The sequence below is a fragment of the Elephantulus edwardii genome, unplaced genomic scaffold, assembly GCF_000299155.1.
Source record: "Elephantulus edwardii isolate Elephantulus edwardi_28Jun2011 unplaced genomic scaffold, EleEdw1.0 scaffold00131, whole genome shotgun sequence".
NCBI classification, from domain to species: Eukaryota; Metazoa; Chordata; class Mammalia; order Macroscelidea; family Macroscelididae; genus Elephantulus; species Elephantulus edwardii.
Window position 1 is genome coordinate 8,169,163 of NW_006399881.1, and position 27,667 is coordinate 8,196,829.

Genomic DNA, 27,667 nt, shown 5'->3' on the forward strand with positions numbered 1-27,667 from the left:
AGAATGGAGGTTGTTAATGATACTTTATCAAAGCAGATTTAACTCATTCCGCAGTTACAGAGCTAAGATATCTAGAAACCAAGAGCTGAAATCAAGTCTCTGGGCTCCTAGTCTAGCACTTTTCCCGTTCACCACAATGCACTGGTGACGTATGTGGGCCCTGCAATGAGCCAGACTGGAATTTGAATCGGGATAGTAACTTAACCACTTGGGCCTCAGTTTCCCTTGCTTTACCTGATGAGAGTAATTGCACCTACTTAATCGGTTTGTTGAACAGACTTTTATGCCTGAGCATCCAGAACACTCACTACATGTAAATCAGGATGAATATTTGATCACTGAAAGCATCATTTTCTTTTCCAGGACCTATCACGAACATCCCTACCGCCTGGCCAAATGATGGCACTGACCTTTATCACTTATATTGGCTGTGGACTTTCATCAATTTTTCTGTCCGTTACTCTTGTTACCTACATAGCCTTTGAGTGAGTATCCATAGCTGGAGACGTGTGTTCTGGAATGCAATGCCCACCTCCATTGCCAAAATATATTCTTGAATCCAGTTCTTTCCTTGGCCTTGATTTCTTTGGCCTACCTTTCCAAAGTCTACTTTATATAACCATCTACAGAATACCTCTGTATTTTTGGTTTATCTCCTTAACTCCTTTGTTGTCTCTGAGGTTCATTCTTAATAACCTTTGTATCCTAAAATGATGACTGGTGCCTAGTAGACAGCCAGTGTGACATGAAAGATACGTGGCGATGCCTTCGAGGCAGCTATGACTCCTCACGGCCCTATGAACAACAGATCAAGACTGTACCCTGCCCTGCGCAGTCTTCTTCTCTCATGTGATTGAGCCCATTTTTACAGTCATTGTAGCAGTTCATCTCATGGCAATTTGTGCTCTTTGTTGCGAACCCTCTACTTTTTTCAGCAGTAGGTGTTTTTATCAGGGCCTGGTGCCCCCCAGCAACATGTATGCAGATCCCAAAATATCTGAATCTTATAGACTCTAACGCCATGGACAGCCAGAGAACTGTATTTCATAAATTAGGTTTCTGGATTCTACAGGGCAAGCCTGAAAGATTGACTCCATTACAAAGTGCAAGGGGGAAGATGGATAGAGGGTATGTAGACATGTTCAGGGAATGTCGTCAATGCAAAATGAATGGGAGTCTCTCCCATGTGACTTACCGGAAGGGGGTCCCTTGGCTCACTTTTGGGTAACAGTTCCTGAAAATGCTGTTGGAAAAGAAGAAAATAAGTCCTTTTTAAAAATTTTTTTTAAAAAGAAAGTAATTTTATTGCATGAACTAAAGGAAACAAAGTGTAGGTTCTGGGAGTGAGATTTTGGACACTAATAAGGAAGTGCACAAATTGCTTTTCAGTGCCAAACTTGAGGGTCTGGTTGTGACAACACATCTAATGTAGGCCTTTGAAAACATTATTAATGAGACCCGGTTACCATAAAACCAGCCATTACCGGCAGTGATTTCACTTCACACACATAGGCATGTACACATCCAATTAGCTGTATTTTCCTATGCCCATTACATTTAGCTATAGTTTTAATGCTTTTCTTCCATGATCTCATTTGAGCAAGTAACATAAGAGAATAGAGGATTCTGGCTCTATTTCGAAGCTCTAAGAATAGCAGCCTGTGAATGAGAAACAGTAGTAATGACGTCAGTGGCAGGAAATAGGTGAATGCACCGTGGATGATAATTTCATGGAGCATTTAAAAGCGTGGGTCAACAGTCAGCATCTTGATGTTTCCAGAGAGCTCTAAGCTCCCTCTTCATGTGGCCATCAGAGATAATCCTATTCAGAGTTTCCCTTTTGGATTGTTGGCGTCTATTTGACCCCCGCCACACAACACTCCTCCACTCAAATGGAGGAAATGGATGCATTTTAGCTATTGGTAACCCAGAGCCAGCCTGGTAGAAGCACTCAGAGAAGGCTTGGCGGAACGGCAGGCTGATCTTGCCTTGTCCTTTCCTTGTAGGAAGATCCGGAGGGATTACCCTTCCAAAATCCTCATCCAGCTGTGTGCTGCGCTGCTCCTGCTGAACCTGGCGTTCCTTCTCAACTCGTGGATTGCCCTGTACCACATGCGAGGCCTCTGCATCTCAGTGGCTGTGTTTCTTCATTATTTCCTCTTGGTCTCGTTCACCTGGATGGGCCTGGAAGCGTTCCATATGTACCTGGCCCTTGTCAAAGTGTTTAACACCTACATCCGCAAATACATCCTTAAGTTCTGCATCATCGGCTGGGGTGGGTATGATTTGGGCTCCACTTTGCCTGCACTTTCTGTGATTTTTCTGCGGTGTCACTGACTTGTAGTCAGGAGGTGATGAGGATCAAGCAGGCCACAAGCTGGCAAGTGGCTGAAACTTCTGAAGCTTCATCTTCCTTATGTGCTCAGTTGCTCCAAGAAAAACCCTATTGAGTCTTCTAGAACTTTCTAGATTGCCTCTGAACGTTAAAAGCTCTTTGAGGTTAGGGGTCTGTCACATAGAAGGTGATGGAGGAATTGACAAGATGAGTTTGGTTGTGGGAGTGCTGGTGGAGTAGATCGGAGTGAGGGGCACTGCTAACACAAAAGGTTGTGCCTCTCAGGCAGGTCACAGACACCCACTGCTCCACGAGAGAAAGATGGACACTTTCCTGCTGTGTGATTTACAGCCTCCAAAAACCCTCTGAAGGGGCAGCTATGAGTTGGTTCTGACTGCATGGCAATGAGAGAGAGAGATTGATTGATTTCGTTTTGATGGCAATGAAGCTAAACTGTCAGTTCCCAGGCTCGTAGCAGTGAGGCTCAATCCTTGTACCTCACACATAGTACATACGTGCACAACGGTGTGCTTACGGCGGCCAGGGTGAGAGAAAGCACGCAGAAAGCCCAATATGTCGCCTTCACCACCCGGGTGCAGTATTTCAGTGGTGCAGTATCATGTGACTTGGCGGTGGTCAGTCACAAAGCCTTCGACTCCCCAAGGATCTTGACGTTTTCTTCATTCCGTTCCCTATCCAGTGCAGGAAGCTCTTCAACTTGACTTGGCTTAGGTGTGACTAAAACTAATGTAGCCTCCACTGGACTGTTTCCATTACTGGGGAGCTCATGGCCTTTACAAGGCAGCTGATGATAATTTTCTAAACCCTTACCGTTTTGTTCTTAAGTTCAGGCTGCACACTGCTGACACCCAGTGGTTCTTGATTTTTCTCTTTGAGGTTAAAAACTTACCCTGCATGAGCCTTTTTTTTTTTAGCATTCATTATCTTTTTTTATTATTAAATTTTATTAATTTTAATGAACATTTACAGAGATTTTGGGTTTCTATTCATTCATTGTGTCACTATTTTCTCTACCCTCCTCCCCAGTTCGTTCTTCTTTCCCCCCTTGAAAGTCTGTTTTAATGTCCCATTGCCACAGTGCTTGTCAAAGCCAGTTCTGATTAATCTCCTTTGTCGGTGTGTCCTTTGCCATTCCCTATCACTCCTCCCTGAGAGAGACCTCACCCTGATTCATAAGGAAAAGGGGATGGCGTATTCTCTTAGCTACTTCCTGCTGAAAAGGGACGCTGTAGGTTTCAGGGTGAAGATCTTCTCTCACTACTCTAAAGGGCCCCTTTGGCAATAGGAAACACATAGACTATTATGGAGATTGATTTTGGAATTTAGATGCACTGGTACCAATTGTGCTTAGCCGTACATGTTCATATCTGTTAAGATGTATCATGGAAGTGTTGCAGCCTAGAAGACACAAATTTAACTAACAAGTTTAAAGTACATGAGTAAAAATTAAAAAGCAATAGTATTCCGAGTAGAGGCTCTAATAGTGGCACTAATCAAGTTACAGAGGGAAGGTAGTTGTTACGATAGAAGGCCTATTGACTAGCACTTTGTCTATTATAGTATAAAGGTTAGGAACCACAAGATGTAGAGGCTCAACTATGTCATTTATTGTTCTTAAGTCCTGGACCAAATTCCATCTACCACTGGGTTGTTTTACAACTCGGAAGTCTGCATGCAAAGCAGAGATGAAGTAAAGGAACTGTTTATGAGGTTTTCCGTCAATTCCAACAACTAAGAAACAGTGAGAAGAGTTGGGACCTCAGAAGGCTTTTAGGACCAAAGAGTCTTTTGCATAATCGCCAGTAATATATAGCAGTGTAGGTAATGCCCTGTTTTGCAGAGTATTTTCACATACCTGCTGCTGGCAAGTTGATTCTGACTCATAACCCTTCATTGGGTTTCCAAGACTGTAAATCTTTATGCCTATCTTTGTCCCATGGAGCAGCTGGTGAATCTGAACCACCAACCTTTCAGTCAATAGCCCAATGCATAACTTCCATTAAAGACAAGCCCCTGAGGTTAGTCTGGCATTTATTGCCCACTCGGAGTACAGAACTGGCTCAAAGTGATGCCGTGATTCACCAAGCTTGGAAACCGTCCATCCAAGCTTTCTGACTTCTGCAGCAGCAGCATACCTTCCACTGTAACAAGCCCCCCTAACCCCCAGATTCCTTCCTTCCTTCAGGCTCCATTAATATATTCCCTGTACAATAGGTCTGCACACCTGTCCCTCTTGCCATCTTATCTGAAGACTACCATCTTTCCCCACTCCATCCAGGAAGACAAGTCACTGCTCCTCTGGCCAGAAAGTCAGGAGAAGGAAAAGTCAAGGACAAGCTCCTCATCTCTAGTCTCTTATTTCTAGGGAGGTGTCTCGCTTGGGAACTCAGCATAGGTCAGAGTCTCAGGCAGGTATGAGAATGAAGGGATTAAAAGACATAATATGTGAGATTGTGCCAGCAACTCACGTCCTCCTGTGAGAGAAAATTGGCTTTCGTTGACTAAAGCCTTGTCAGGCTGGTCTGTGTGCAGAGTGGAGGTGACGGTCTGCTTCCGTTAGGAGGACAGCGTTCAGAAACCCTGTGGGGCACATCTCCTCTGCCTTTTAGGGTCACTGGGAGTTGGAATGGACTTGACAGCAGGGGCTTTTATAGTCTGGTTGGCACTGGTAAGCCTAGTGTGTTGACTGGCTCACTTTAGGCTGATCCTTAAAATGACGTTCCAGAAGGGCGTTAAGGGCAGTGCTTGCTGCTGGTGGCATAGCCTATAACACATTGCGCTGCTGACCAAGAGGTGGTTCGAATCCACCAGTAGCTCTGAAGGAGAAATCTGGGCGTTCTCCTGGTGAGATATACAGCCTCCAAAACCCAGTGGAGGAGTACTATGAGTCAGAACCCCCAGACATTAGTGAGTTAGTAACGGATAAGCCTTGACATCTCAGTAGATCATTTCCCCTTGGTGCACAGGCCTGTGAGTGGTGGTGGAGGGGTTGTCTCTGGGCAGGACTGAAAGCGGATGGAGGTTTGGCCTCAAGGCTTGATTTCTAACGTTGTCCTGAATGTAGGGGGAAAGAAGGCAAGTGCAGGATAGTGCAAGAGATTTTATGGGGGATGCATAGAGGTAGAGCTGATCACTTCTGTCTATATACCATTGGCTAAAACTTAGTCATGTGGCCACACATGCATAACTGCAAGGGAATCTGGGAGATGTCAAGATAGGTGCCCAGTCTCCAGCCATAAGAGGCTAGCCAATCTCTGCCACAAGACTTATATAGAATGTGATCTCTAGTTTTGCCCTCTGATGACCTTTATGAGTTCCAGTGGCTTAATGGTAAGGAGTTGCACTGCCAATCTAAGGGTACACGGTCTGAATCCACCTCAGGAGCAAGATGGGCCTCTGAAAACCCACCGCAGGGTCAGCTAGGAGTCGGTTCCTGCTCTATGGTACAGAACAACAAAAGCTTGACATTTAGTTATTAGAACTGCTTGTGACTGATCTTTCCTGTCTTCTAGGACTTCCCGCTGTGGTTGTGGCTATTGTCCTGATCATATCCCCAGACAACTATGGGCTTGGATCCTACGGGAAGTTCCCCAACGGCTCGCCTGATGACTTGTGAGTATAGAACCTTCACGGACATGGAGGAGCCAGCCAGCGTACCAACTCAGGCGCTAGTCACCATTTAGACCTGCCTTGCAGTCAAACATAATGAGATAAGCTAGTTGGAAATGCCATGCTACTACTTAAATATTCTTTAAAAAAGGGAATTAAGAAGTATCTTGAAGCTGATTTAATAAGCCTGTAGTAAAATTGAGATGCCAGTTTGATTATATTAATAAAGACAACAGGGAATAGAGGTACTCGGATTTACAGGAGTAAAATCCTGAATATTTTTACAAAGGCATTATTTAAATTCTTTCAGTCACCAGCTATTGCAGAATAAATTTTCCTAGATGTTTTCCCCCCTTCCTATAAGTGGTTGTGGAGAATAATCGTTTCATCCTCTCTTTTTTAGACAGTATTTCGGTTGTCACTTCATTGTATCCCCGCCTTACTGTATTTCAGCACTCTGCTTCGCTTTTTCTGCCCCGTCCCCTCTCCCATTCTAGTTGCTGGATCAACAACAACGCCGCATTCTATATCACGGTCGTGGGCTATTTCTGTGTGGTATTTTTGCTGAACGTCAGCATGTTCATTGTGGTCCTCGTCCAGCTGTGTCGAATTAAAAAGAAGAAGCAACTGGGGGCCCAACGGAAGACCAGCATTCAAGACCTCAGGAGCGTCGCCGGCCTTACATTTTTGCTGGGCATTACCTGGGGCTTTGCCTTTTTTGCCTGGGGACCAGTCAATCTCACGTTCACATATCTCTTTGCCATCTTTAATACCTTACAAGGTGAGCTCCGCAGCATTCAATATGAGCTGAAGGATCCCAGTCAAGTATGACAGAATATATGGTGTCAATTGATTCTGATTCCTGATGACCTCAAGTGGCAGACTTCAAGCCTTCCATAGGCTTTTCTGCACTGGGAGTTTTATGGGAGCCCACTGAGCCCCTGGGTGGGTTCAAACCACCAATCGTTTGGTTAGCAGCCAAGCATGTAACCATTGCACCACCAGGGCTTCTTAGAAAGGAATATATCACTCCTGCAATTTAGAGTACCTGCGAAGTAGCTTATTCAGTAACTCCATGTATATTCATTGGAAAGGGTCCAGTCTTAAAAAAAGGGTGTGTTGAGATCTTTGGAAGAAGTTGTTGTTGGTGGTGGTGGTGTGTGCCATTGAGATGGAACTGACTCCTCCTAGCTCACCCTCCAGCAGGTTTTCAGAGGCAGTTAAATCACATGGGAGAATATTGCCTGTCTGTCTCCCACAGAGCAGCTGCAGGATTCGAACCATGTGTCCGCACTCTTTGCAAGCAGAACTGTCTTTCGGAAGAAGGGCGGGTGCCCTGGTGCCTCATGCTCAGAAGCGGCACTGCAGTCCCGGAAGGGCATTCAGTCATTTAAACAGTAGTGCTTTTGTCTTCTTACTCTACAGTCTCTCAGCTCTGAGCGCAAAGTGATGGGAACCTGCCAAGGCCTTTCTGAGAAAACGAATTCTTTTTTTCTTCACTTACTCTACTCATGCCTTGCTTTCAGATAGATGTGTTGTGTGGTTTTGTTTCGGGTTTTTTTTTTTTTTTTGAAAATGTTTCACATGAGCCACTATAACTTAAAGATATTGCGGCTGCCATCCCAGCCCACCATAAATAAAACTTATATCAGAGTAAAGTGAGTCGTATGCCTTTCTGGGTTTCCCAGTACACATAAATCCTACATTGTTCTATAGACTGAACTGTGAAACAGTGTGGTGGGAAGTTGAATTCTTGGGAGAATGGCTTGCCTGTGCCACAGAGCCATGGAGTGAGCACCCACTATTGGAAAAATGGTGCTAAGAGACTTGCTCGATGCACAGTTGCCACAAACTTTCAATTGGGTAAAAAAAAAACAAAACAAAACACAAAACCCACAACAATAAATACCACATACAAAAAAGCAATATCTATGAAGCATGATAAAGTGTAAAAAAATAAAAATGAGATATGCTTGCATGTGGGAAAGTGGTGGTGGTGGTGGTGTGTGCCATCGAGTCATCGACCTGTAGCTGAGCTTCCAGCGGGTTTTCAGAGGTTGTAAATCACAAAGGAGGAGACTGCCCATCCTTCTCCCACAGAGCAGCCAGTGAATTAGAAACGTGTGCCTTTGGGATTCCTGTGCAGCTTCTTACCACTCTCTAGGCTGCCAGAGTTCCCTATGAGAAAGTGCATGTGCCAATAATGCCCCTAGTAGAGCTAGCCCTCTGACTTCCTAAGTCTGTGATGGGTTTCAACACTCAAATGACAGCAGCTGTTGTTGTTATTGTTGTTGTTGTGACCTGCCATCGAGTTAGCCCAGGCATCTCCATGTGCAATAGAGTGAGAAGATGCTTGTTCACGGAGTTACCATCATCATCAATTGGGATGCCCAAGTCCATTGTTGTAGCTGGTGTGTATTTTAAGTGTCTTCCAACCCAGGTTCCTCTCAGCACTGTATTGGACACTAGTCTATGGTGAGTCATTGGGACTTTGGAAGTTGATTGCCAGGCCTTTCTTCCTACTCTGCTTTAGTCTGGAGCTTCTGCTGAAGCCTGTCCATCTTGGGTGACCCTGCTGCTGTTTAAAGCACCAGTGATGTAGTTTCCACATCAGCAGCACGCAAGCTGCCACCAGAACCCAAAGCGATCACTGGGAGGGGGGCAGCAGCCTGTGGCCTTAGTGTAGTTAATTGTGAGAGGTTGCTGAGGTCAGGTCTCTGTCCCTTGATTGCTCGTTACACATTGGAGAGGCCCCGTCGTTAATGAAACCCAGCTGCAGAGCCAGCATAGCTGTATTTTGGAGAAAAGCCCTTTTCTAACCGTTTTAGGACAATGCTATCAAAGACTTGCCAGCTGTGATCACATTTTAATGGCCGCACTTTGGCCTTAAAAGCTGAGCAGGCTAATAGGCTTACATTATAACCGCAATAATTTACTGTCCCTTGGCTTCATTTTCATTCACTTCTTCTGTGGAGGTGCCTCTTAATTGTGCTCTCTGCCCTTCCCCCCCCCATCTTCTCTTTCTCTTGCTATTCATGTAATAGATCCTTTCACTGGTTTTCAAGGCAAGCGCAACGGGAGATGAAATTCAGATGCATAATTGGGCCACCAGTCCTGCTTTTGTTTGGAGGAGGTCAGGTGGTGTGCTTGTAGTAGCACCATCCCGTAGAATTAAAGCAAAAACAGGAACAGGAGGAAATATTTTTTAGAAAGGCTTAATGTATCCACAATGTTATTGTACTACTGAGTCGATTCCCACTCATTGTGATGCTGTAGGATGAAGGCGAGCTGCCTCATAGGGTTTCCAGGACTGGGATTTTGACAAGAAGGAGCCCTGGTGGCGCAGTGCGTAGTGAATCAGGCTGGGAACAGAAGGGCGGGCAGTTAGAGTACACCAGCTGTCCCACAGAAGGAAGATGGGCAGTCTCAATAGACGGTTAGCACTGAGGCAACGGCAGTGGGCTTGGTGACCTCCGTGGGAGCAGATTGGCAGTCTCTTCTGAGATGGAGCTAGGTCCCTGTGCCAACAATAGTGTGCTAAAAGCAGTACATTTTAAAAGGACAGTGAGTATGCTCATGGTCACATTAATTAGAAGCATGAAAACCACATACCTGATTGCCTGTAGCCCCCACCCCCCCGCCGGAGGACAGAATGGGGGACAGCAGCATATCTACTGGAAAGATTTAATAGGCCAAGCTTTCCCTTTTTTTCATTTCCATCCAGTCTATTGTTCTGTCTTGCCCCAAACCATCTTCTCATCCGCATATGAATACAGAAAAGGAATTTATTGTTTCACCTAGAAAAAGGGAGCAGCTTTAGGGGTGAGGAGCTGCACTGCCAGCCTGAAGGCACACAGTTCCAATCCCCCAGCTGCTGCACAGGAGAAAGATGGGCAGTCTTATTCTGTGCAGTTTAGTGCCTCTGAATACCCGCTCAAGGGTCAGCTGTGGGTGGGTCCGCAGCGACAATCGCCTAATTTGTAAGGCTTTGAGGAAAACTTTCAACAAGATGAAATGACACACACACAAAAAAGATGAAATGACACACATGTCACAACACTGGACTGAGATAGGTTGCTGTTAGGTGCATTGAGTTGATTTCAACTCGTAGTGACAGAGTAGAGCCACTTCGTGGAGTCGTCTTGGCTGTAACTATTCCCCAAGTAGGTGACACAGCCTTTCTCCTGCACAACCACTTTGTGGGTTTTGAGCCACCACCGTTTCAGTTAGCAGCTGAGTATTTAAGTGCTTTATGGCACTGGGGATCATTGGACAACCGATGGTGCAGGTCTGGGCGGCGGTTCATTGTGTTGTCTGGAAGGTCACCGTGAGTCACATCCATTTCAATACAAATTTATTGGCAAAAGCCCAGATGGAATGGGAGTAAGTTAGGCCTGCCCTGGGCTCTTGGGCTCCTGAGTGGATGCATGGTGTGTACCCTCAGGTTGGAGAAGGACGAGGTCGTAAGAAGGGAGCCAGTGAGTTTCATTCTGGAAACGTGAAATTGATCCTTTTCTAAGTACTCTGTCTTATAGGCAGAGTCTCCCTAGAGTGCCTTTCCAGAGTAAGCTTTCCTGAAACTTTTATTCAGTTAGCAGGAGTCTCTGGATGGTACAAAAGATTAACCAGTACACTCAGCTGTTAGCTGAAAGGTTGAAAGTTCAAGTCTCCTCCGAGATGCCTTGGAAGAAAGGCCTGGCAATCTGCTTTTGAAAAGTCAATTTTTGGAAAGCCACAGAGCACAGTTCTACTCTGATACACTTGGGGTCCCAGTGAATCTGGGCTGCCAAACAATTTCTTGTGTGGAAAGTAAGAGTTTGGAACTCACTGAGTTGTGTTTCTGTTTTTGCTTCCTCCCCTCCCCAGGATTTTTCATATTCATCTTTTACTGTGTAGCAAAAGAGAATGTCAGGAAGCAATGGCGGCGGTATCTCTGTTGTGGAAAGTTTCGGCTGGCTGAAAATTCTGGTAAACATTTACTTTCCTTCGCCCCTTCCCTTAAATCTTGAGCTAAAACTTGTGTGAGGTAAGAAGCCCACCAGTCTTTGCCCAAGGGCCTCCCAATCCAGAAATCTGGGGACGGCGCCTGCTCAACAGGAAAGATTGGTTCTGACCATGAATTAAAAATAACCCAGGACGGGAAATGATGTATACTGCATTGAAACAGATGACGGAGAGAACTGTTTAAAAGGGATATATGATTAGGTATTATTGTCATGACAGGAGTCCAGAAGGAAGGCTGCCTAGTGGAGTGGACTTGGGGGGAAGGATTGTATAACAATGAAAGATTTTTTCTTTTACTTTTCAAGGAGAAGAGTGAACTGAGGGGAGGGGGTGGGCAGGGAGAAAAGTGCAACAATGAATGAATGGAAACCCTAAGTCTCTGTAAACTTTCATTAAAATTAATTTTAAAAAAGAAAAAGATAAATATATAAAAAAAACACACAATAGGTCACTAAAGAGTTCGTCATCCCCTGCTGGGAATTTTGGGAGCCGTACAGTGGGTGGGCTGGTTGCTGCTCGGTGAAACCACAGTGACATTTCTAGACTGTCTTTCCTTTTGAGGACTTGCTTTCTGCATTCGTCCGGTGCTGCCATTTTGCACACTTCCCTTCCTGACTTTAAGACTGGACTCTGCCTTTTCTCCACAGGCACATGTCCTTGGTTGTCAGTTTATTGATGGGCGGGGCTTTGTATATACGTTTTGGTTACTTAGCATATATTTTGAAATTATTTTGAAAATATCATTTTGAAATTCTTTTCATCTATGTCCTATTGTAATAAGCAGCTCATTTTGAAGAAAATAGGGGAAATGAAGTCATGTTTGAGAAGCTTAAGTTCCCTTTGCACCAGTCAAAAGTCAGCTGCCATTGAATCAATTCTGATACATAATGGCCCCCCATGTCTTACAGTAGAATATGCTCCATAGGGCTTTCAAGGGTGGATTTTTTTTTAAATGTAGATAGCCAGGCCTTTCTTCTAGGGTACTTCTATGTGGGCTTCAACCTCCAACCTTTCAGCTAGCAACCAACCATGATAACCGTTTGTGTCCCTCAGGTCCTGTTTTCCATTAGTACCAGCCATGGATACCACCTGTTAGTGTCTGAGGGGGAACTTGGAAGTCTGCACGCAGAAAAGAGCAAGTCCAGTCATTTCCGTGGATTTAAGAACCCTCGGTGATTTGTGTTCTGGGCAAGACAGCCAGCACTTCTGAATTACTGGCAAAGTCAATGAGATTTTATGCCAGAATTCAAACTCATTGCCCTCTAGTCTGTGTCAACTCATGGTGACCCTCCATTGGGTTTCCAAAGCTGTAAACCCCGTACAAGAAGATAATGCCATTGAAGGAGACCTCGGGGGGCAGCTGGTGGATTTGAACTGCCAACGTTTCAGTTAGCATTCCAATACATAGCACAAATGCACTATGCCAACAGGGCTCCTTAGGAATCTTTATAGATGCAATCAAATTAGTTCCAGGAGAACATAGGTAGCTTGTAATCAGGCAGTCAGCTTTAGGACAAACTTACCACCTTATTAAAGTACAAGTTGCTCAGCCCAGCCTATAGAATGCATGACTGCTCTGTGAGATCTCAAAGCGAGCGAGGTAGTAGGTTGTTAGAACTTGTTACACACGTCTGGCTCTTGCATTTAAGCTTCAACTGCCCTGTTTTTCTGTAATGCTTATTCTGCTGTAGACTGGAGTAAAACTGCTACTAATGGTTTAAAGAAGCAGACTGTAACCCAAGGAGTGTCCAGCTCTTCAAATTCCTTACAGTCAAACAGTAACTCCACTAACTCCACCTCACTGCTAGTGAGTAACGGTTGCTCAGTGCACGTAGATGGGAATGGTACGTATGTCTCAATACAGTCTTTCTCAAGCTAGTGTGTGTTGTCGTAAAAGCCGTTTTCTCCTTGAATGGCATCCTTGCTAAGCAGCGTGAAACAAGTGGAAGATGATGGAGGGGGAAAAAAAAGTGTTTCCCTCCTAAAAGGCAAAGTATATTCATCCAAATCAGTGAGTTTGTTTCAGGGCATATACCACAACAGCTTGTGTATATTTGTTTTGGTTTGTTTGCTTGCTTGTTTTTGAAAAGATGCCTTCTCTCACAATGGGATGTGATGATCTAAAAGTTTAATGCTGCTGATCCTAATTGAAATCTTGCTCGAAGGCTTCTGCTCTGGCACTGTTCCTGGGAGAAGAGTACCTAACACAGCCAATGAAATGATAGCAATTTGTATATTTGTTGTATACTTTGACGTCTTTCTTGTCACCTGTCATGTTTGTTAATTCTTTCCCTTAATCTTTCCACTTGGGGACCATGCGCACATTCCCATGAACATAACAGATACCACTAGATGGCCTGTGATCTATGTTGGTGGTCATATTGTTCACCCTGATGTAAATAAATGACTGCTGATCCTTCTTTGCTCTGATTCTGACAGTTCTAGCAGAAACTGTCATTATTTTTCCCTTCCTCAAACTAGGCTGATTTTTACTCATGAGAACTTTCGATTATCTACCTTTACCCTTTCTTGCTTCTTAATAGATCTTTTCTTTTCTTTTTTTTTTTTTTGCTTTTCACCGAGGTTTTCATTCTGCCAGAATACTTTCTCCTCCTCTGGGGGATATGATCCTGTTCACTTTTATTCGCTGTTTTGTGATAGTTGCTCTTTTTATGACTAATTCAAATGCAGGTTTATACATCTCCCAGTAGTTGTCCAGCTGCCCAGTGATGGGCGGTCTTGCCAAGTTGTATAGACTTCTGAAATATAATACCACAGAAAGCAAATCCACAAGTTGATTTTGACTTAACGGCAACTCTCCATTAGGTTTCCAAGGCTGTAAGCTTTATGAAAGCAGACTGCCTCATCTATCCCCAGAGCAGCAACTGGTAGATTCAAAGCACTGACCTTTTGGTTAGCAGCCCAGCACATCGGCACTATGCCACCGGGCCTTTCTGTCAAATATAATAATAGGATGCCACTGAAGCAGGCTTTCTCAGCCTCAACACTCTAGGCATTTGATGTTGATAATTACCCCGAGCCTCTACCTAGTAGATGCCAATCATATCCCTGCCAGCTCCTCCAGTTGTTGTTGTTAAGTGCCGTCAGGTTGTAGATGACGCATAGCAACCCTGTGAATGAAAAACCTGAATGAACACTGTTGTATAACTTTCATCGTTTCTCCAAGTTCATAGAGTTTCTGGAGGCAAGCTATTTCAGAAGTGGATGCCACTCCTGCTTCCAAGCTTGTTTTAATTGGGGAGCTCCACCCCAATTATAACAACCAAAAATGTCTCCAGACACGGCCAGATACCCCCAGGAAGTGAAATTGCCCCAGCTGAGAACCACTGTTCTAAAGCTGATACGCAACTGTCACATGACCTGCTCTTTTTACTGTAGGTCCCAAAGGGAGAATTCTGTGCTCTGCAAAAGCTTCTATCAGGAATGGCTAAATTTCGGTGAGCAGAGCAGAGGTGGAGGGAATCCAGTCTACTAGTTAAGAAGCTGACCTGAGAAAGCAAGCTCCCAATAGAAGAATCAGAGGGGCATGTGGGTCACCAAGAACCGGAGACTCACAGCATAGCAGGGAGCCTCCCTATAATCCATTAACCAAATCTGTCTCCAGGTTCTTGAAAGAGTTGAAACTCACGTCCCTGTCTGGCCTCAGTGTGTTGTCACCCTTCTGTGGATACAGCCTGATAGAGGCAGTACATTTTGACATGATTGTTTGACGTGACTTATTTCGCAGCAATTTTTGATGCCTGGCATTGAGCATGGGAATGTGTTTTAAGACTACCAAAATGGTCCAGATATTTAATATGTGTGTCAAGTAGGCATCCCTGACTCCTTGACCCCCATAGGGATGGATGAGGGGTGGAATAGGATGGTGAGATCGCTCACCCACACAACTTAGTAATTTCCAGGAAATAAAGCTGAAAGTTAAACAGTTTAGGGTACCAGGTGAAATTCTATACCAGTATCCTGAAGCCACAATGACCAAAGAGGGCATCTGCCTCAGAGAATCATAGGTCCTATTTCAGCTGTGTCATGTTGATGCTGTCACTTTTCTCAGTGGAACTTTGGGCAAAGCACTTAACTTCTGAAACCTCAGATTGGTTGTCGGTGAAATGGGGACAATAGTAGGGCCCCCTCCATAGAGTTAGAAGTGGGCTAATGCTTACTGCATGCTTAGCACTATCCTCAGCGTCAGCATCGTGTCATGAACTAACAAACGGGCTGCTTTATTCCGCTTCCTTCCTTATTTCCCGATGGTCTGATGGTCAGAAGCATGACAGCAGGCGTTCAGAAGTTCACTGCAGCTATACAACCCACACCCCCCCCCCTCCGTACTTCAGGGCCTGTTTGTAGTGATGGAGGCAAAGCTCCAAGCCACAGATGTCCCAGGAGGCCCAATTCTGCCCCGGCCTCCTCTTTTCTTGGGGCTGGGAGTTCTCTTTGGGGAATTTGTCATTGATTGAGATTCTGAGTTAGGGGATGCGGGTTGGTGTAGAAGAGAGATTATTTCTTCTTGCCTTGAACATTGGTTGATTTCTCTGGGTTTCTCTAGTTCTATTTAATTTTCTAGGGATCATAGAGAGCCAAGAACCTTGTAAGGGTGCTTATGGGAACCCCAAGACCCTTGGGAACCTCTGTTAATCTTAACCTTTTGTGAAGACTAAACTATTATGTTAGGTTATGTAACACACTTGAAGTCAATGCCAACCAGAATTACCAAACGGGACTTTAAAAAGAAACTAGACTGCTTTCTTAAATATATTGCCCATTTCATAAAATCAAACAAAAGGTGCCAGAGCCAACTGATTTCTATTTCCAATTTGTTTCACTTAACTTCAAGAACAATCAGTGATGGAACAAAATGTAAATAAAATCTGACACTGTATTACAGATATGTTTGTGTTTTAATTTTTTTATTTTATACTAATTTATTTACAAAGTTCGAGTGCCTTGTTTTTCCCACAAGATCCTTCCCATTTCCTTCACCCCACCCCCCCACCCATCAAAATATCAGTTATTTTTTTGAGCTCTGGTGGTCTAGTATTAAGGAGCTGTGCTGTAATCTCAAAGGCACACAGTTCGAATCTTCCAGCTGCTCTGCAGGAGACGAAGTGATTAGGGTTGGGATTTACTGCCTCTGAAAACCTGTGGAAGGGTCAGCTCTTGGTTGGTCCTGACTCTGCCAGCACACAACAACAATGTATTTATTTATTTTTAAATCAGGCATGTTTTTAATGCATGCATATTTAAGAAGAAAGAGTTTTGGTTTCTGTGGCTACTTGATGGCACTGACCTACCTCGTTGCTCTGATGGCACTGACCTACCTCGTTGCTCGTTTTGCAGGGAATGCCTCTACAGAGAAAAATGGTGTTTCTTTCAGTGTTCAGAATGGAGATGTGTGCCTTCACGATTTCTCTGGAAATCAGCATGTGTTTAATGAGAAAGAAGACCAGTGCCATGCGAAATACCGGATCGCACTCCGGAGGACTTCAAAGCGGGGCAGCTTAAACTTTATTGAGCAAATGTGATTCCTTTTTCTAAAATCAAAGCATGATTCTTGACAGTGTGAAAATGTCCATTTTTACCTTTTACGCAATGTGAGATGTACAAAACCCAACTGATTTTATAGTCAGCAACTTGGGAAGGAGCATTCACTCTTTGAGGGCACCAATTAGGGGCACTAGTAGGGGTGGAGGGAGCTCAGTCTCTGCAGTGTGGTTCCTTATCCTTCCTTTTAAGAGATGAGTTTTAAACAACACACTAAGAATAAGATTCATGTAAAAAAACTTCGATAATTGCCAGTCACATTTTAAAGAGGTTATTGATCTCTGCTGTCACCCTATAAAGCAGCCCTTGACTTCGGCATGGTGAGTTTAGTCATGCATGTTCTTGTTGTATATAAGCTCAGATCTAGTGACGTACATGACAAAAAAAATCCCACTTCTATCTTTTTTTATATTTATTTTCTACTGTGTAACTTGATTCTTTTGTAGAGTTGTGGTTGTGTTTTGTTTAATGTGACAATATGGAAAAAATCTTTGCTGGTTCAGTGAATTCTGAAACTCCATTCGGAGATGATGTGGGATGTGAAATACAGAGACTTCACTGAAATTTTTTTAAAAAAAGAAATAATGCTGCTGGCTAGACTGATGCCTGTCAGCAGACAGTGTCACAGTTAGCTTCTAGTGAGTGCCTTCGAGAGAGTTAGGACAAGACTCCCCTCTTGGGCAGACGAAGACCCATGGGTTGGCAGCTTGGCAAATAGTGAGGACAGATCTTAGCCCACTCACCTCCTTGTCTCTGCATTCTTGTGCAGGGTCCAGACGGTGCAATTGCGTATGGCACCCAATCCCAATCCCTAGTCCTCACCTCATCCCTGATTATCAGAGTATGGAATCTGTACCAAGATATTTCGCTTGCTACCTTACCCACAGAGCAGGATGGAAATATTCTCGAGACCTTATGAGAACACTGTGACTCTGGAAGAGACACATATACTGCCACTTCTCAAATCTCTGGAGCCTTTCATAATAGGGGAGTGTGGTAGGATACTTTTAAACAGAGATGTGTATTAGGGAAACAGTCATGTTGTTCTTTAGAGGTACGATAACTGCATGGTACTTTGGTCATTGTTAAAGCCTGTTCCACTTTGGCCTAGCCAGAACTAGAATGCCTTTTTTTATTTGTTTCCCGCCCCCAAATGTGTCAAGTCTGGAGGAGTGTAGAGTGGCAAAGGGAAGCGGCTCCTGAGGACAGTATCTCCTCCCACAATGCTATGGTTCCTCTCGGTGTTGCATCTACAGCTTCTTGAGTGCTGCTTCGGTTTTTCCTTCATAAGAATGTTTCAAATCCCTTTAGGTCTTTCTCTTAAGTTTTCTGTGCACATATTTCAAATGAATGTTGTATCCCAGGCTAATCATAGTAATAATGGAATACATTTCTGTGAGTGCTGATTTGCCTTTTCTATCCCTTTTTTCCCCTCAGATTTATTTAATTGTATTTATATGTTCAAATCAGCCAAAAAAATTTTAAAATCAATTAAAAAATGTAAAAAAATCAACAGAGACTTTACAATCAACAACAATGTTAAAATTGACACACACAAAAATATTGTTATGATCAACCAAATAAATTTGTAGTTAAGCACTTGACATTGACTAACTTTCATCTCCGTTGTCTGATTCCTGTACAGAGTGGCATGAGTGAAGAGGGGAGGCATGCTCAGGACAAACACAGTAGTAACATCTCTTGGGAAACAGTGGGCTGGCACAGTGGAAATTAGGGCAAAAGCTGGTCTGCTGCAAAAGACCGGACTCTGGTCCATGTTCTCACTGTCCCCATTATTCTTTCAAAATTATTACTTTAACACTGGTTAAAGTTGTCTTCCTGCAAAAGACCAGTTTCTGAGCCCTAGCGGGAACCATCCTCCACATTCCTACTTCCTCAGAATCAAATGGGATTTTAAAATGACAAGGGCCAAAGGGAATTGAGGTTTCTAAAGGAGCGAGCGAGTTAGTATGTAAGGGAGTTCTGGCGGCTTACTGGTAAGGAATTGTGCTGCCAACCCAAAGGTACACAGTTCAAATCCACCAGCTCTGTGGGAGAAAGATGGGAATTCTCCTCCAATGCGATTTTACTGCCTCTGAAAACTTGCTGGAGGGTCAGCGATGAGTCAGTTATGACTTGACACCAGTCTATTACTCATAAAGGCTGGCAGTTTGAATCCACCAGTTGCTTGCTCCAAAGGAAAAAGATGGGTAATCTCTGCATGTAAATACTGACAGCCTGGTAAAGCCAGTGGAGTTGGAATAGATGGGATAGGCGTGTTGGAGTTAGTATGTGCGAAAATCTGGCCTCATCTCCACGCAAGGCCTCCCTCTGAGCAATCTCCTCTTCAGAGATCTTCAGCTGCTGTGAGGTGTTGATTTATCGATTGATTGATAAGGTGGTGAGACTCCAGACTTGGCAGTGGGGGGACATCAAATCCAAACTTCTGTAGATTAGTAGCTGAGGTGTACATAAAATGAGGTGCAATGTCCTGGATTGTTGACCTCTTTGAGCCAAAAGGACTGGTTGGCAAGTAGGCAACTTTCATTGAATCAATTCAGAATTGGACCTCTCCTTTGAGTCAAAAGATGGATTGTTTTTCTTTAGAGTAAAATATCTCAGCCATCAATAGAAATGTTTGTTGATGTCCACCAGGGATAGTGATGTGTGGCTTTGGCAGAAGCACCTTTGTCATTGATGAGCAGACCCAGTGGTGAGGGTCAGATAGGTCATGTATGAGAGCGTTCTAGGGCCTAGTGCTAGGTTTTTTCTTTAGATGAAGATGAAAAGTGGATTCACATGTAAATAACAACATATTCTGTCCATATTTTATGATTCTTGAGAAGTACTTGAGAAATGACTTGGAGACAGAATTCTATTGGATAACAAGAGAAAGACTTCTTGGGTAAAGGGAACAAGATATAAAGGTTCTGTATCCCAGGAACATGAGGCTACAAAAAAACATGAGAATAAGTCTTCTATAGCACAACGTCCTGGTCCAAAATGGACTAACTCACTGAAACTAGCTGAGTAGCTCAAAACCTAAAATAGAATTGTTGTTGTTGTTATGTGCTGTCGAGTCGCTTGTGACCCATAGCGACCCTATGTACAACAGCCCTAAACTCCGCTCTGTCCTGTGCCAATCACAGTCTCCCGTCCCAATTATCCCAGTCACTGAATCAATCCACCTCATAGAGGGCCTTCCTCTCCTGCGCCGTCCCTCCACCCTCCCAAGCATGATGTCCCTCTCCAAGGACCGGTCTCTACATGTCCAAAGTAAGTTAGACGGAGCCTCAGAATCCTTGCCTCCACGGAGCCACCCGGTTTAACCCTTTCCAGGACAAATCTGTTTGTTTTCCTAGCAGTCCATGGTATTCTCAATACTCTTCTCCAGCACCACAGCTCAAAGGCATCAATTCTCCTTCTATCCTCCTTGGTCATTGTCCAACTCTCTGATGCATAACAAGTGATTGCGAAGACCATAGCCTGCATCATACGCAGACTTTCTTTTTTGTTTGCTCTAGTAAATAGTTGGTCGCGGGGCAAGAAGCAGCACTGCAATTCCAAAGGCACATGGTTAGAGGTCACCAGCTGCTCCGTGGGAGAAGGATGGGCAATCTCCTCCCGTACAGTTAACTGCCTCTGAACACCCACCGGAGGGTCAGCTATGAGTTGGTTCTGATTCTGCAGTACACAACAAACAATTAAATATTTTATTTTGACATTTCAAGCTATATTGAAATACATAGCTTGCATGACAATATTCATTAAAGCATAGGCCAAAGTCTGAGGATGTAGACTGACAGTGTACCAAAAAGGGAGGGTGTTGCAAAATTGACAAGGAATGAGATCAAGAAACTAGAGATGCTTCTGTGCTGACTGGAGATGCCAGATCATAAGCAAAGGTCATCAGATATTTCCACCATGCCTGCACAATAAGACTCCTGAAGAAACATCATTTGAACAAAAGTGATAACAAAAAGCACCTAAGAACCTCAGCCTTAAAAATGCAGAAGTATATAGGCAAATTCTAGAGTAGATGCAAAGGTTCTAGAAGAGATTTAATGATAACATCTACTTTTATTTACTGCTGTTGTGAGTTGCCTTTGAGCACATTCTTACTTCTAATGACCCTACTATGGGAGCAGAACCGAGCTGCACCATGGGGTTTTCAAGAACCGTATGACTTTCAGAAGCAGATCAGCAGGCCTGTCTTTGGAGAAGGCTCAGCTATGGGTGGATTGGTTTGGCTAGTGGTTGAATGCTTTAACTGAGCCACTTGGGGACTCCTTACTCCACAGCAGATTCTATATTTGCCATAACAAATGGGAGGGACAAAACATGAGTTTCTTTATAAGCCAAGAGTTACAGTAAAGCAGTGAAGTGTAAGTGCTCTTGTTCTGGAATATCTTACGTAAGCATGTTTAAGGACCAAACATAGATCCAGCTAAGCAAGACTGACTTTCATTCGCTCAATAACAATTGGGCTTCATACATTCTCAACACGGTTCCAGGCACCATGGTTGTTAAGTGCTGAGTTGGCTAATGGGGGGAATGAATCAAAGACACAAGAAAGTGCATTCTGGATATATGCATGGAGGCTAGCATATATCCAGAACAAATAGTTTTTTGACCCAGCTGTCCAATCAAATGCATTATCTTGAGCAATAAACACAGGGCCTAGGAATTTGAACTACAACAGGTAATTGGCATCCACCAGAATGGTCCTGGGAGTGGCGCCCACGTGGCTGGGGACAATTCTGGAAACTTGCTGGGCTCCACTACTCATTCTAAGGCAAAGGCGGAAGAGAGGAGCCAGGGACAAGGCTATGTATGATCCAGGTCCCCAGAATACGCCGTCCCCTTTTCCTTTTGAATCAGGGTGAAGTCTCTCTCAGGGAGGAGTGATAGGGAATGGCAAAGGATACACTGACAAAGGAGATTAATCAGAACGGGCTTTGACAAGCACTGTGGCAATTGGACAATTAAAACAGACATTGAAGGGGGGAAAAAATGAACGAACTGGGGAGGAGGGTAGAGAAAACAGTGCAACAATGAATGAATGAAAACCCAAAATCTCTGTAATTGTTCATTAAAACTAATAAAATTTAATAATAATAAAAAAAGTGCCAGTGGGTCATCAAGGCCAGCACCTTTCTCCGCCCTCCGGTGGGGCCGAGACCCGCCCCTAGGCATCTTTACAGCTGCTTAAGGTGGCAAATGTTCCTTCCCCCCATCCCACTCTCGTACCCCACCTAATTTTCAGGTCCTTCTTAGGTTCCCTCGGCAAAGGAGGCGGGGACGTGACGCCATTGTGACGCAAAGGGGCGTGACCTCCCCGACTTCCTTCTGAGCTCGGCGGTTCCGCTCCCTGCGCGGGTTGGCCCACCGTGCGCAGGCGGCCGTGATGGGCGGGCCTATTCCTGATGATTGACGGCCGCCCGGGAAAACGCGTGGGTCTGAGGGGTGGCCACTGTCGGTGCGGAGCCGTGCTGCCTGGGCGGCCGGTCTGTATTCCCCTTTCCGGAAGGAATGGTAGACGCTCCCAGGGGCTTCCTCTGACCTCCCCGTGGCAGAAGAGGCTTGGCGGGGCGTTGTTTCACGCCGGAACCTTGTTGGGCCTGGCCGGTGCGGGAGTGTGCCGTCCTGGTCTCCGCCCCCGCCCCTCCCTGCTGGGCGAGACTCTGGTTGGTTCGCTTGACACCGCTCAGTGCTCGCTGGCGTTTCCCAAAGTCTCTACCTCCTCGGCCCTCAGCCCGAGGCTGTGCGTTCCTGGCAACCAGGGCTGAGCTTGGCAGCGCAGACGGGCACCGCGGGTCCGGGCCCGTTTCGAGGATGCGGAGCAGGAGCAATTCCGGGGTCCGCCTGGACGGCTACGCGCGCCTCGTGCAGCAAACCATCCTATGTTACCAGGTGAGGAACCACCTCGAGCTTAACTCTTTCCGCTCCCTAAGGCCCCCGCCCCCTCCCTGTCCCCCAGGCTGTCCTTACTTCACACCCGGCCACCCCATCTTATGTACAGGCCTCCTGCTGATGTGGCATCGCTTCTCGGAATTCTTTGGCTTCATAATTGGGACAGACGGGACTCTTACATGCCCTGTGTACAAAATATGACGTTCGGGCGCCAACCCTGTGTATTCTGGACTAGAGGATGTGTGTCGTTTGCATAGAGCCCAGAAACTCAGAACTCAGGGCAGTAGACGGGCGTGAAGCTGCTCCTGAGGTTTGCGCGGGACTCCCGAGTGTGTGGGCGACTCCTGCCGCCCCTATTCCGAATTGCCTGATAGAGGACCCACCTGTGAGGGCCTTCGAGCCTTCTCTGGTTTCTGTTTCACAGATGGGGAAACTGTAGGCCATTAAAGTTGCTACATGTAGCAAGTGCAGAACACAATCAGGTGGTCTGAGCTCCAGGGCTCCTGGAACTTGCCCTTGTTGTCTAAGGGCGGCCTGTTACAGTTTTTGTCCTTGTTGTCTGAGGGCTACCTGCTACAGTTTTTTCTTGAAGCTATGTGTGGACCCATCATGTGTAAGCCCATGGAACTATTTTTATTCATAGTGAGGACAGCTGGTTACTTTGCTTGTTCTCAATCAACAGCAACTATTTATAGGATTCCCTCCAAGGTGGTTAAAGGCCTGGCCTTCGAAATCAGGGCTAATTCCAAACAGCTGGCTGTGTTCCCGCCATTTAGTACAGGGCGAGTGAAAACGAAGAGATGCGCTGACACGATGGCTGAAGCAACAGGCCCAAACATAGCAGTGATTTTAAGGATGATGCAGGACCAAGCATTGCTTCATTATTTGTGTATGAGGTTGCTATGCGTTGGAACAGACCTGATGGCTCCTAACATTTATGTGCGCTCTTCATGGCGCTGGGTTTACAAAGAAGCAGCTTGGTGGCATTTGGGGATACGGTTGCGTGAAACCCATAGAATCAGAGGTGCTTTAAATTAAGAAATCTTTTGAACTTAGAAAGGTAATAAGCACGGCTTTTTGTACTCTATAATAAACTGCTGTGAAATGTAGGTTAAACCACATTCTTTTTATAATGAAATATGAATCGTTCCATTGAGTTAAGACTTGAAGATCCTTACTGAGTTCAGGGATTTTTACCACCACAGTAGTTTACTGCCTTTAGGAAAACACTTTCCGTGTCAGAACTCCTTGGATATTGAGATTATGTGTGAAAGATTGTGGTATTTGGGAATTTTAGGGAAGGACAGAAGTAGGGGCTGGGAAGATACATGCCCAAGTTAAGAACTGCCGAAAGAACAGACAGGCAAACTGAGGTCATCTGCCTTCCTCCTTGAAATTATGTTTCCAAAGTGTTTGAAAATCTGAGTTGAGAGACCTTCCTCACATACTGTGGGGGAAGGGGCTGTAAGGAGGACTAATGAAGCCTGGTTCTTGTGTCAGTCTGGCTTGCACCCCCAGCTCTACCTTGAACAGTGTCAATTTTACTCAGCCTGTCTTAAGTCCACACCCTCATCTGTAAAATGGGAGTAATAACACCTACATTTTGTTCTTGTGAAAAAATTAAAAGTAGTACTTAAGTATGTCACCTGGCATGTCTATAGTGGATAGGCCACATATACCCAGGCCTTGTGGTCTTTGCTGGAACACCTTAACTCATGAGACTTCTTTTGGGAGTTATTGACACAGTTCCTAGTTGCTTTCTGGTTCTTGAACCTAATACTGTTTCCCTGTTTCATGCTGTGAGGTCATTAGGCACAGAGGCCTCATCCAGTGGCTGGCTTTTTGCATCAGTCAGCGACTCCAGGGCATCCAAGGTAACAAGTCCTTGTTGACCCAAACACTTCCTGCATGGCCTGAGCCATGCTAATGGCCCAGCTATTGAGCAAAAGAACTGTTCCTCAGGGTTGAACTTTCCTCCCCAGCATTTTAATGATTAAAGAAGGAGTTGTTTGGGCATTCGGTTGTATTTGTTTTGTGGGAAGTTGGTGAGGAGTCCTCATGCTTGGCCTCTATCTCCCTTCCTGGCTGCCTTGTCGAGCTTTTTAGTTAACCAGAGCACTCAGCACAGTTTTTCTGGAATGTCCCAGGCATCTACAAGTGCATGTTTGTTTCTGCCCATCTCCCTCCCAATCTCATTTCACCCCAGCAACTCATTTTCAGAGTGTGAGCCTTAACCCACCTTGGGCCCATCATTTTCTCTCAGTGATCTTAGGTGCCTTAAACACGCTGTTGGTGGTTTGAGCTGCATAAACAGCTTCTAGAGTTTCTACTCTAGCTCCCTGTCTTTTCTTGTACATATGCAGATGTTTATGGAGCATTTCTCAGTGTCAGCTGCTACAAGCTCTGAACTCTGTTTCTGATTTGCTTTTTAATTGGAGATCAACTTACATTCATCTCATTTGTTTGGCATCATTCAGTGCTCAATATGTCAAACTAACAATCATCTTTCTGTTAGAAGTAATAGCGTGTTCATATCAGCTAACATCTCAGCTAATTACTTTTTCTGTATCTGTGAAAGGAAAGAAATTTTCCCATTAGTCATTTGCCAAATATATTTCCAGTTAAATAGTATGTGAGTCTTTAAGGCAAGGAATGAAAGGGCTGTGTTTCTAAGAGCAGCCTTGATTTTATAAATAACTGCTTTAAGAAATAGCTTCAATTTTTTTGACTTCTAAAAAGAAATGTTTCGATCCGTTTGGGCAGAAAAGAAATAGTAACTGTACATTTCTTCAATCACAACTCTGAAGGCTTATAAAAGCGTTATAAGGTGATAAGATAATGTGGATCAGAAAGAAAAGTAATGATCAAAACAGTGTGTGCTGTAACTTCGGTTAATTTGCTATAATAAAGCAGATAATGAAGATACCAGGGCAGTGACTTAATGTTACTTTTTAAGGATAACAGAATTTAACATCAAAATAATGGGAAATCTAAAATATGTGTATGGATAAAATACTAAATCTGTAAAAAGGTGGTAGTTGTTATTATCGCCTGTCAAGTCACCTGTGACTCATAGTGACCCTATGTAAACAGCTCTGAAGCCAGTCCTGTCCTTAACTAATCTCATTGACTCCTACACACCTACCCCCATGCCCCAGTTACTGTATCAATCCATCTCATCCAGAGTCTTCCTCTCCTGCGCTGTCCCTCCACCCTCCCAAGGATGGTGTCCCTCTCCAGTGACTGTCCCTGCCTTGAAACATGTCCAAAGTATGTCAAATGGAGCTTCAGAATCCTTGCCTCCAAGGAGCCGCACAGTTTAACCCTCTCCAGGGTGAACCTGTTTGTTTTCTTAGCAGTCCATGGTATATTTAATACTCTTCTCCAGCACCACAGCTCAAAGGCATCAATTCTCCTCCTATCCTCCCCAGAGAAAAATCCTTTCTGTTGCTGTATCAACCCATCTCTCTGGGGTCTTCCTCTATTGTACTGTCCCTCGACCCTTCAAAGCATGATGTCCTTCTTGAAACATCGGTCGCTCCTGTGCACATGCTAAAAGGTGAAACAGAGCTTCAAAATCGTAGCCTCTAAGGAGAAACTTGGTTTCACCCTCTCCAAGACAGGCCTATTTGTTTTCTTGTTAGTCCATGGTATATTCAAGACTTTTCTCTAGAACCACAACTGAAAGGCATCGATTATTCTTTTGTCTTTAGTCACTGTCCAGCTCTCTGATGCATAGCAAGTAATTGCTAAGACCATGCACTGGATCAGATGCCCCTTAGTCTCTAGACTGATGTTGTTGCTTCTCAGTACTCTGGAGAAGTCCCTACAGCAGATTTACCTAATGCAATTCATCTTTTGATTTCCTAACCTCTGGTGCCAAGTGTTGATTGTGGAGCTGAGCAAGTCTGGTCATTGTTAACAACTTCAATCTCTTCTCCATCTATCATGGTACTGCCAATTGGCCCAGAGGTGAGAATCTTTGTCTTCTTGTGGTTGAACTTCAATTCATATTGAAGACTACAATCCTTGACCTTCTGAACCAAGCACTTCAGGTCCTTCTCAGTTTCAGCAAGCATTGTTGTTGTCATCTCTGTGTAATGTAGATTGTTGATGAGTCTTCCTCCAATCCTGATGCCACATTTCTCCTCATAAAGCTTAACCTCAGGGAGCTCTAGTGGCCTAGTGGCAAGAAGCTGCACTGCAATCCCGAAAGTGTGCTGTTCGAATCCACCAGATGCTACACTGGAGAAGGCCGGGAAATCTCCTGTACCACTAGGATCCAATTCGACAGTACACTAAAAAAAAAAAAAATAAATAAAACTCAACCTCCTAAATGATCTGTTTTGCATATAGATTGAAAAGGTATGGAGACAGGATACATCCCTCATGCACTCTTTTCCTGATTTTGAACCGCGCAGTGTTTCCTTCCTCTGTTCTGAGGACTGTTTTCTGGTCCAAGTATATGTTTAGCATGAGCACATTCAGTTGTTCTGGGGTTCCCATTCTCCTCAAGATTAGCCACAAATTGTTGTGATCCAGTCAAATGCCTTTGCATAGCCAGTGAAACAGAGGTAGACATTCCTCTGGTACTCTTTGCTTCCTGCCAAGACCCATCTAACATTGGCAATAATGTCTCTAGTTCCACGACCTCTTCTAAACCGAGCTTGTATTTCTGGTAGTTCTGTCAATGTACTGTTCAAATAATTTCTGGATAATCTTCAGAGTTTTGCTTTTGTGTGATACTGTTCATTAATGTCCATACACGGTCAGGTCACCTCTTGTTGGAATGGGAATAAATATGGATCTCTTCCAGTCAGTTGGCCAGGTAATTGTCCTCTGGGTTTTTTGGCACAACTTGGTGAGCACATTGAAATATTTCAATTGGTATTCCACTAGTTTCTGGGGCCTTGTATTTTTGCCAAGTCCTTCAGAGTAGCCTGCACTTCCTCCTTCATCGCCATTGCCTATTGATCATATGTTGGTTGGTTGTTGTAATTCTTCTTTTTTTTAAATATTAAATTTTATTAATTTTAATGAACACTTACAGAGATTTTGTGTTTTTATTCATTCATTGTTGCACTATTTTCTCTACCCTCCTCCCCAGTTCGTTCTTTTTTTCCCCCCTTGAAAGTCTGTTTTAATTGTCCAATTGCCACAGTGCTTGTCAAAGCCAGTTCTGATTAATCTCCTTTGTCAGTCTGTCTTTTGTCATTCCCTATC

At 44.4% G+C, this 27,667-nt stretch overlaps 2 protein-coding genes across 10 annotated transcripts in view; both read left to right on the forward strand.

Annotated features, from left to right (window-relative positions):
- The window catches only part of GPR64 (G protein-coupled receptor 64), a 79,243-nt gene extending 62,731 nt beyond the window's left edge, over positions 1 to 16,512 (forward strand). For 8 of the 9 annotated variants that reach the window (XM_006893800.1, XM_006893802.1, XM_006893803.1 and 5 more), the window contains 7 exons: positions 364 to 485; positions 2,007 to 2,275; positions 5,869 to 5,968; positions 6,463 to 6,746; positions 10,832 to 10,933; positions 12,661 to 12,813; positions 16,328 to 16,512. In XM_006893800.1, coding sequence (XP_006893862.1) covers positions 364 to 485; positions 2,007 to 2,275; positions 5,869 to 5,968; positions 6,463 to 6,746; positions 10,832 to 10,933; positions 12,661 to 12,813; positions 16,328 to 16,512 — 1,215 coding nt within the window. The remainder of the gene's footprint in view (positions 1 to 363; positions 486 to 2,006; positions 2,276 to 5,868; positions 5,969 to 6,462; positions 6,747 to 10,831; positions 10,934 to 12,660; positions 12,814 to 16,327) is intronic. The other variant, XM_006893808.1, reaches the window with a different exon arrangement.
- Positions 16,513 to 22,366: 5,854 nt separating this feature from the next.
- Positions 22,367 to 27,667, forward strand: part of PHKA2 (phosphorylase kinase, alpha 2 (liver)) — a 79,506-nt gene continuing 74,205 nt past the window's right edge. The window contains exon 1 of the mRNA XM_006893809.1: positions 22,367 to 22,444. Coding sequence (XP_006893871.1) covers positions 22,367 to 22,444 — 78 coding nt within the window. The remainder of the gene's footprint in view (positions 22,445 to 27,667) is intronic.